The sequence below is a fragment of the Oncorhynchus tshawytscha genome, unplaced genomic scaffold (assembly GCF_018296145.1).
Source record: "Oncorhynchus tshawytscha isolate Ot180627B unplaced genomic scaffold, Otsh_v2.0 Un_contig_2553_pilon_pilon, whole genome shotgun sequence".
NCBI classification, from domain to species: Eukaryota; Metazoa; Chordata; class Actinopteri; order Salmoniformes; family Salmonidae; genus Oncorhynchus; species Oncorhynchus tshawytscha.
Window position 1 is genome coordinate 32,501 of NW_024608317.1, and position 10,000 is coordinate 42,500.

General features: G+C 48.0%; 1 protein-coding gene across 1 annotated transcript in view; it reads right to left on the reverse strand.

Annotated features, from left to right (window-relative positions):
- Nucleotides 1-10,000, reverse strand: part of LOC121843445 (dedicator of cytokinesis protein 1-like) — a gene marked incomplete at its 3' end in the record, with an annotated part of 47,262 nt that overhangs the window by 23,347 nt on the left and 13,915 nt on the right. Inside the window, exon 6 of the mRNA XM_042313036.1 lies at nt 3,419-3,538. Within this exon, the coding sequence (XP_042168970.1) occupies nt 3,419-3,538 (120 nt within the window). The remainder of the gene's footprint in view (nt 1-3,418; nt 3,539-10,000) is intronic.

Genomic DNA, 10,000 nt, shown 5'->3' on the forward strand with positions numbered 1-10,000 from the left:
CCCCCCACCTCATCCCCTCCTCCCTCCCTCCCCTCCCCTCTCTCCCACCTCATCCTCTCCTCCCTCTCTCTCCCACCTCACCCCCTCCTCCCTCCCCTCCCTCTCTCCCCCTCTCTCCCACCTCATCCTCTCCTCCCTCCCCTCCCTCTCTCTCTCTCCCACCTCATCCCCTCCTCCCTCCCCCCCCCCACCTCATCCCCTCCTCCCTCCCTCCCCCACCTCATCCCCTCCTCCCTCCCTCCCCTCTCTCCCCCCTCTCTCCCACCTCATCCTCTCCTCCCCCCCCCTCCCCTCTCTCTCTCTCTCCCACCTCATCCCCTCCTCCCTCCTCATCCCCTCCCCACCTTCAGTAGTATCGGGGAGGTCTTCCTGACTAAAGCCCCTGCGGTCCTTTGCTCTGCTGAAGATGGGACAGACAGACAGATATTTCTCCAGATTGAGTCATCTGAGAATGTTCTGCTCCTCCTGTTTTTATAGAATGGCCTCATGCAGGCACATGATCTACCCTCTGACTGTCTGTCTGTCTGTCTGTCTGTCTGTCTGTCAGTCTGTCTGTCTGTCTGTCAGTCTGTCTGTCTGTCTGTCTGTCTGTCTGTCTGTCAGTCTTGTGGCTTATGGTGATACTGAGGTGGCAGGAGAGGAGGGGGTGGAGAGAGGAGGATGGGATAGTGGGAGGAGGTTAGAAAGGAGGATGGGATGGAGGGAGAGAAGATGTAGGGGAGAGAGGAGGATAGGAGGATGGGATGGAGGGAGAGAGGAGGATAAGAGGGAGGAGGGGAGAGAGGAGGAAGGGATGGAGAGGATGGAGGGAGAGAGGAGGATGGAGGGAGAGAGGAGGATAAGAGGGAGGAGAGGAGAGAGGAGGATGGGATGGAGGAGGAGGAGGGGAGAGGAGGGTGGGATGGAGGGAGAGAAGATGGAGGGATGGAGGAGGATGGAGGGAGAGAGGAGGATAGGGAGGGAGGGAGGAGGGGGAGAGAGGAGGATGGGATGGAGGGAGGAGGGGAGAGAGGAGGATGGGATGGAGGGAGATAAGATGGAGGGAGAGAGGAGGATGGAGGAGAGATGAGGATGGGAGGGAGGGGAGGAGGAGGAGAGGAAGATGGAGGGAGCGAAGGAGGGAGAGAGAGGAGGTTGGAGGGAGAGAGGAGGATGGGAGGAGGATGGAGGGGAGAAGAGGATGGGAAGGAGGGAGGAGAGAGGAGGGGGAGAGAGGGAGGAAGATGGGAGGGAGATGGAGGGAGGATGGGAGAGAGGAGGAGGGAGGGAGAGGAGGATGGAGGGAGGAGGAGGATGGGAGGGAGGGAGGGGGGAGAGAGGAGGATGGGATGGAGGGAGGAGGGGAGAGAGGAGGATGGGATGGAGGGAGATAAGATGGAGGGAGAGAGGAGGATGGAGGGAGAGATGAGGATGGGAGGGAGGGAGAGAGAGGAGGAGGGAAGATGGAGGGAGCGAAGGAGGAGAGAGAGAGGAGGATGGAGGGAGAGAGGAGGATGGGAAGGAGGATGGAGGGAGAGAAGAGGATGGGGGAGGGAGGAGAGAGGGGGATGGAGGGAGGAAGATGGGAGGGAGAGGAGGATGGGAGAGAGGAGGATGGGATGGGAGAGGAGGATGGAGGGAGAGGAGGATGGGAGGGAGAGTGAGAGAAGAAGGGATGGTGGTTGGTGGGGCAAGGAGGAGAGAGAGGAGGGCCAATAGAGGGCTTCCAGAGGAGGGCCAATAGAGGGCTTCCAGAGGAGGGCCAATAGAGGACTTATAGAGGAGGGCCAATAGAGGACTTCCAGAGGAGGGCCAATAGAGGACTTATAGAGCAGGGCCAATAGAGGACTTCCAGAGGAGGGCCAATAGAGGACTTATAGAGGAGGGCCAATAGAGGACTTATAGAGGAGGGCCAATAGAGGGCTTATAGAGGAGGGCCAATAGAGGACTTATAGAGGAGGGCCAATAGATGACTTATAGAGGAGGGCCAATAGAGGCTTATAGAGGAGGGCCAATAGAGGACTTATAGAGGAGGGCCAATAGAGGACTTATAGAGGAGGGCCAATAGAGGACTTATAGAGGAGGGCCAATAGAGGACTTATAGAGGAGGGCCAATAGAGGGCTTATAGAGGAGGGCCAATAGAGGACTTATAGAGGAGGGCCAATAGAGGACTTATAGAGGAGGGCCAATAGAGGGCTTATAGAGGAGGGCCAATAGAGGACTTATAGAGGAGGGCCAATAGAGGACTTATAGAGGAGGGCCAATAGAGGACTTATAGAGCAGGGCCAATAGAGGACTTATAGAGGAGGGCCAATAGAGGACTTATAGAGCAGGGCCAATAGAGGACTTATAGAGGAGGGCCAATAGAGGGCTTATAGAGGAGGGCCAATAGAGGACTTCCAGAGGAGGGCCAATAGAGGACTTATAGAGGAGGGCCAATAGAGGACTTATAGAGGAGGGCCAATAGAGGACTTATAGAGGAGGGCCAATAGAGGGCTTCCAGAGGAGGGCCAATAGAGGACTTCCAGAGGAGGGCCAATAGAGGACTTATAGAGGAGGGCCAATAGAGGACTTATAGAGGAGGGCCAATAGAGGACTTATAGAGGAGAGACGGGATGTTTTAGGCGTCGCCACATTGCCTCTCTGGACCGTTGAAGGAGGATCAGATAGAACAGGTCCCAAAACATCTGGAACACGCTGAACAAAAAGGTGCAGCTCACTAACTCGGTCTACCTCTTTAGTCTCACCAGACCAACACACACTCTCTCTCTAGACACCCCCCCTCTCTATCTCTTTCACTCCCCCTCTCTCTCTCTCTCTGGACATCCCCCCACCTCTCTCTCACCCCCTCCCTCTCTCTCTCTACCCCTCGCTCTCTCTCACCACCTCTCTCTCTCACCCCTCCCTCTCTCTCTCACCACCCCCTCTCTCTCACCACCCCCCTCTCTCTCACCCCTCCCTCTCTCTCTCACCACCCCCTCTCTCTCACCCCTCCCTCTCTCTCTCAACCACCCCCTCTCTCTCACCCCTCCCTCTCTCTCTCACCACCCCCCCTCTCTCTCACCCCTCCCTCTCTCTCTCAACCACCCCCTCTCTCTCACCCCTCCCTCTCTCTCTCACCACCCCCTCTCTCTCACCCCTCCCTCTCTCTCTCACCACCCCCCTCTCTCTCACCCCTCCCTCTCTCTCTCAACCACCCCCCTCTCTCTCACCCCTCCCTCTCTCTCTCACCACCCCCTCTCTCTCACCACCCCCTCTCTCTCACCACCTCCCATCTCTCACCACCTCCCTCTCTCTCTCACCACCTCCCCTCTCTCACCCCCCTCTCTCTCTCACCATCCCCCTCTCTCAATCTCTCACCAACACTCACTTTCTCACCAGCACACACACTATATCTCTCTCTAATACACACCCTCTCTCCCCCCTCCCTCTAGGTACCTTGCCCTTGTCGAAGAAGTTGATGATCTCCTGGTAGAGCTGGTCCTTGAGTTGTCCTTGTGTGGAGGCCTGGTAGCCGTCTCTCTGGGTCAGGTGAGCTGCACACGGCTCCTCAGACCACTGCAGGGACACAGATCATGTTACCTCTATAGAACAGACCCTGTAGATACAGATCATGTAGATACAGATCATGTTACCTCTATAGAACAGATCCTGTAGATACAGATCATGTAGATACAGATCATGTTACCTCTATAGAACAGACCCTGTAGATACAGATCATGTTACCTCTATAGAACAGACCCTGTAGATACAGATCATGTTACCTCTATAGAACAGACCCTGTAGATACAGATCATGTAGATACAGATCATGTTACCTCTATAGAACAGATCATGTAGATACAGATCATGTTACCTCTATAGAACAGACCCTGTAGATACAGATCATGTTACCTCTATACTACTATAGAACAGATCATGTAGATACAGATCATGTTACCTCTATACTACTATAGAACAGATCATGTAGATACAGATCATGTTACCTCTATACTACTATAGAACAGATCATGTAGATACAGATCATGTTACCTCTATAGAACAGACCCTGTAGATACAGATCATGTTACCTCTATAGAACAGACCCTGTAGATACAGATCATGTTACCTCTATACTACTATAGAACAGACCCTGTAGATACAGATCATGTTACCTCTATAGAACAGACCCTGTAGATACAGATCATGTTACCTCTATAGAACAGACCCTGTAGATACAGATCATGTTACCTCTATACCTCTATAGAACAGACCCTGTAGATACAGATCATGTTACCTCTATAGAACAGACCCTGTAGATACAGACCCTGTAGATACAGATCATGTTACCTCTATAGAACAGACCCTGTAGATACAGATCATGTTACCTCTATAGAACAGACCCTGTAGATACAGATCATGTTACCTCTATAGAACAGATCCTGTAGATACAGATCATGTTACCTCTATAGAACAGACCCTGTAGATACAGATCATGTTACCTCTATACTACTATAGAACAGACCCTGTAGACACAGATCATGTTACCTCTATACTACTATAGAACAGACCCTGTAGATACAGATCATGTAGATACAGATCATGTTACCTCTATACCTCTATAGAACAGACCCTGTAGATACAGATCATGTAGATACAGATCATGTTACCTCTATAGAACAGACCCTGTAGATACAGATCATGTTACCTCTATAGAACAGACCCTGTATAGTATAATATTAACTGTAGCTGAGCAGTATACTCTATCAGACTATATCAGAATTAGATTCCTCAATAGAGCTAAACATTGATCTACAGTGGGGAGGAGGAGAGGAGAGGAGAGGAGAGGAGGAGAGGAAAGAGGAGAGGACGGAGGAGGAGAGGAAAGAGGAGAGAAAAGAGAGAGAGAGGAGGAGGAGGAGAGGAGGAGGAGGGAGGATGAGAAGAGGATGAGGGGAGGAGAGGATGAGGAGAAGAGGAGGAGGGGGAGAAGAATAGAGGAGGAGAGGAAAAGAGAGGAGGGAGGAGAGGGAGAGAGGAGAGAGGGAGAGAGAGGAGGGGAAGAGGAGGAGAGAGGAGAAGAGGAGGAGAGAGAGAAGAGGAGAGAGAGGAGGGAGGAGGAGGAGGAGGAGAGGAGGAGGAGGAGGGGGAGGGGAGGAATAGAGAGGAGGGAGGAGAGGGAGAGAGGAGAGGAGAGAGGAGGGGAAGAGGAGGAGAGAGGAGAAGAGGAGGAGAGAGGAGAAGAGGAGGAGAGGAGGGGGAGGAGGAGAGGAGGAGAGGAGGAAAAGGAGGGAGGAGGAGAGGAATAGAGAGGAGGGAGGAGGAGAAGAATAGAGGAGGAGAGGAGAGAGGAGGAAAAGAGAGGAGGGAGGAGAGAGGGAGGGAGGAGGAGAGGAAAAGAGTGGAGGAGTGGAGGGAGGAGGAGAGGTTGAGGAGGAAAGGAGGGATGAGGGAGGAGGAGAGGAGGAGAAGAGAGAGAACTTATGGAAAAGCTACATTAACACATCAGATATTGATTTATGCAGTGATAAAACCATATTAATCATCACACATTGTACTTCAATCTGTAAACAACAGGGAGATGGAAATATTTCTGCTGACCACACAGTCCTCTCCTCCAGTCTCTCTACCCACTCTAATAATTAACGTTGTGAGTGGCTGGACGAGGCCGGCTAACAGGCTAGATGCAGCGATCCTATTGGCTTCCCGGTCCCGGGCCTCGGTAACCCTACTAAGGTCCTGTCACAACTGATTCATTGCCACGGTAACGTAACTGACATTCCATGTTGTTGTTGAACAAGAGAGAACGCAACGATCTCTAGGCAAAATCGAATTAGGTAGCGGGTGTCCTCCCAAACGGCACCCTAATCCCTATATAGTGCACTATATTTTTTGGAATGGGCCATGGTAAAAAAAAAAAAAAAAGTAGTGCACTATATAGGGAATAGGGTGCCATATGGGATGGAGACAATATTTACATAGCAAAGCTGGCACCGTCTGTTGAAGTGACGTGACCTCCACATTTTCATGTGCGGTACAGTGCACTGTGGGAGAAAAGCAACGGCTCGCAGATTTGACGGTACTGTGGGCTTAGAAACAGCCTCGGAAATCCAAACGCAACCGGGCCACGTTCCATTGGCCAATAAACAGGACAAGGAAGTCTTGATCCTGTTTGGATTTGGAGACTAGCTTTTATATAAAGGAAGGTTGGCTTCCTTTACATGGAGTCTAAGGTTAAAGGTCAAACAGCCTAAATTAAAGGGATTCTGCAGGACGTTGGTAATTATTGATTGCGTTACAGTTTGAGCAGCTCTTCCGTGATTAAAGAGAGGAGAGGTGTTCACGTTGCCATCGTCACCTAGTTATTTCTGGAAGTGTTGAAACGACATCAATCACACTGACGCTGTGAATTCAACATCCTCAGCCAGGTTTCCTACAAGGCTGTGTCCCAAATCACAACCCATTCCTTATGTAGTGACCAGGGTCCTATGGCCAATGGTACCCTATTCCCTACGTAGTGCACTACTTTGACCAGGGCCCTATGGCCAAGGGCACCCTATTCCCTACGTAGTGCACTACGTTGACCAGGGCCCTATGGCCAATGGTACCCTATTCCCTATGTAGTGCACTACTTTGACCAGGAACCATAGGCTGCCATTTGGGATATAGACTAGGAATGATAATTCTCGTAGTACATTATTTTATCTCTATAGTGGACCATAGAGAGAGAGACCAGTCACATTATCTATATAGTGGACCATAGAGAGAGAGACCAGTCACATTATCTATATAGTGGACCATAGAGAGAGAGACCAGTCACAATATCTATATAGTGGACAATAGAGAGAGAGAGACCAGTCACATTATCTATATAGTAGACCATAGAGAGAGACCAGTCACATTATCTATATAGTGGACAATAGAGAGAGAGAGAGACCAGTCACATTATCTATATAGTGGACTATAGAGAGAATGACCAGTCACATTATCTATATAGTGGACCATAGAGAGACCAGTCACATTATCTATATAGTGGACCATAGAGACACCAGTCACATTATCTATATAGTAGACCATGGAAAGAGAGACCAGTCACATTATCTATATAGTGGACCATAGAGAGAGAGAGACCAGTCACATTATCTATATAGTGGACCATAGAGAGAGACCAGTCACATTATCTATATAGTGGACCATAGAGAGAGAGACCAGACACATGATCTATATAGTGGACCACAGAGAGACCAGACACATTATCTATATAGTGGACCACAGAGAGACCAGACACATTATCTATATAGTGGACCATAGAGAGAGAGACCAGTCACATTATCTATATAGTGGACCACAGAGAGAGAGACCAGTCACATGATCTATATAGTGGACCACAGAGAGACCAGACACATTATCTATATAGTGGACCACAGAGAGACCAGACACATTATCTATATAGTGGACCACAGAGAGACCAGACACATTATCTATATAGTGGACCATAGAGAGAGAGACCAGTCACATTATTATATAGTGGACCACAGAGAGAGACCAGACACATGATCTATATAGTGGACCATAGAGAGAGAGACCAGTCACATGATCTATATAGTGGACCATAGAGAGAGACCAGACACATGATCTATATAGTGGACCACAGAGAGAGACCAGACACATGATCTATATAGTGGACCATAGAGAGAGAGACCAGTCACATGATCTATATAGTGGACCATAGAGAGAGAGACCAGTCACATTATCTATATAGTGGACCACAGAGAGAGAGACCAGTCACATGATCTATATAGTGGACCACAGAGAGAGAGACCAGTCACATTATCTATATAGTGGACCACAGAGAGACCAGTCACATTATCTATATAGTGGACCATAGAGAGAGACCAGACACATTATCTATATAGTGGACCATAGAGAGAGAGACCAGTCACATTATCTATATAGTGGACCACAGAGAGACCAGACACATTATCAATATAGTGGACCATAGAGAGAGAGACCAGTCACATTATCTATATAGTGGACCATAGAGAGAGAGACCAGTCACATGATCTATATAGTGGACCATAGAGAGAGAGACCAGTCACATTATCTATATAGTAGACCATAGAGAGACCAGTCACATTATCTATATAGTGGACCACAGAGAGAGACCAGACACATGATCTATATAGTGGACCACAGAGAGAGACCAGTCACATTATCTATATAGTGGACCATAGAGAGACCAGACACATTATCTATATAGTGGACCATAGAGAGACCAGTCACATTATCTATATAGTGGACCACAGAGAGAGAGAGAGACCAGTCACATTATCTATATAGTGGACCACAGAGAGACCAGTCACATTATCTATATAGTGGACCACAGAGAGACCAGACACATTATCTATATAGTGGACCACAGAGAGAGACCAGTCACATTATCTATATAGTGGACCACAGAGAGAGACCAGACACATTATCTATATAGTGGACCACAGAGAGACCAGTCACATTATCTATATAGTGGACCACAGAGAGACCAGACACATTATCTATATAGTGGACCATAGAGAGACCAGTCACATTATCTATATAGTGGACCACAGAGAGACCAGTCACATTATCTATATAGTGGACCACAGAGAGACCAGACACATTATCTATATAGTGGACCACAGAGAGAGAGACCAGTCACATTATCTATATAGTGGACCACAGAGAGAGAGACCAGACACATTATCTATATAGTGGACCACAGAGAGACCAGTCACATTATCTATATAGTGGACCACAGAGAGACCAGACACATTATATATATAGTGGACCACAGAGAGACCAGTCACATTATCTATATAGTGGACCATAGAGAGACCAGTCACATTATCTATATAGTGGACCACAGAGAGAGACCAGACACATTATCTATATAGTGGACCATAGAGAGACCAGACACATTATCTATATAGTGGACCACAGAGAGAGACCAGTCACATTATCTATATAGTGGACCACAGAGAGAGACCAGACACATTATCTATATAGTGGACCATAGAGAGACCAGACACATTATCTATATAGTGGACCACAGAGAGACCAGACACATTATCTATATAGTGGACCATAGAGAGACCAGACACATTATCTATATAGTGGACCACAGAGAGACCAGTCACATTATCTATATAGTGGACCAGAGAGAGACCAGACACATTATCTATATAGTGGACCATAGAGAGACCAGACACATTATCTATATAGTGGACCACAGAGAGAGACCAGTCACATTATCTATATAGTGGACCAGAGAGAGACCAGACACATTATCTATATAGTGGACCATAGAGAGACCAGACACATTATCTATATAGTGGACCACAGAGACCAGACACATTATCTATATAGTGGACCATAGAGAGACCAGACACATTATCTATATAGTGGACCACAGAGAGACCAGTCACATTATCTATATAGTGGACCACAGAGAGACCAGACACATTATCTATATAGTGGACCACAGAGAGACCAGACACATTATCTATATAGTGGACCACAGAGAGACCAGACACATTATCTATATAGTGGACCACAGAGAGACCAGTCACATTATCTATTTAGTGGACCACAGAGAGACCAGACACATTATCTATATAGTGGACCATAGAGAGACCAGTCACATTATCTATATAGTGGACCACAGAGAGAGACCAGACACATTATCTATATAGTGGACCACAGAGAGAGAGACCAGTCACATTATCTATATAGTGGACCACAGAGAGAAGACCAGTCACATTATCTATATAGTGGACCATAGAGAGACCAGACACATTATCTATATAGTGGACCACAGAGAGAGAGACCAGACACATTATCTATATAGTGGACCACAGAGAGAGAGACCAGTCACATTATCTATATAGTGGACCACAGAGAGAGAGACCAGTCACATTATCTATATAGTGGACCACAGAGAGAGACCAGACACATTATCTATATAGTGGACCATAGAGAGAGAGACCAGTGACATTATCTATATAGT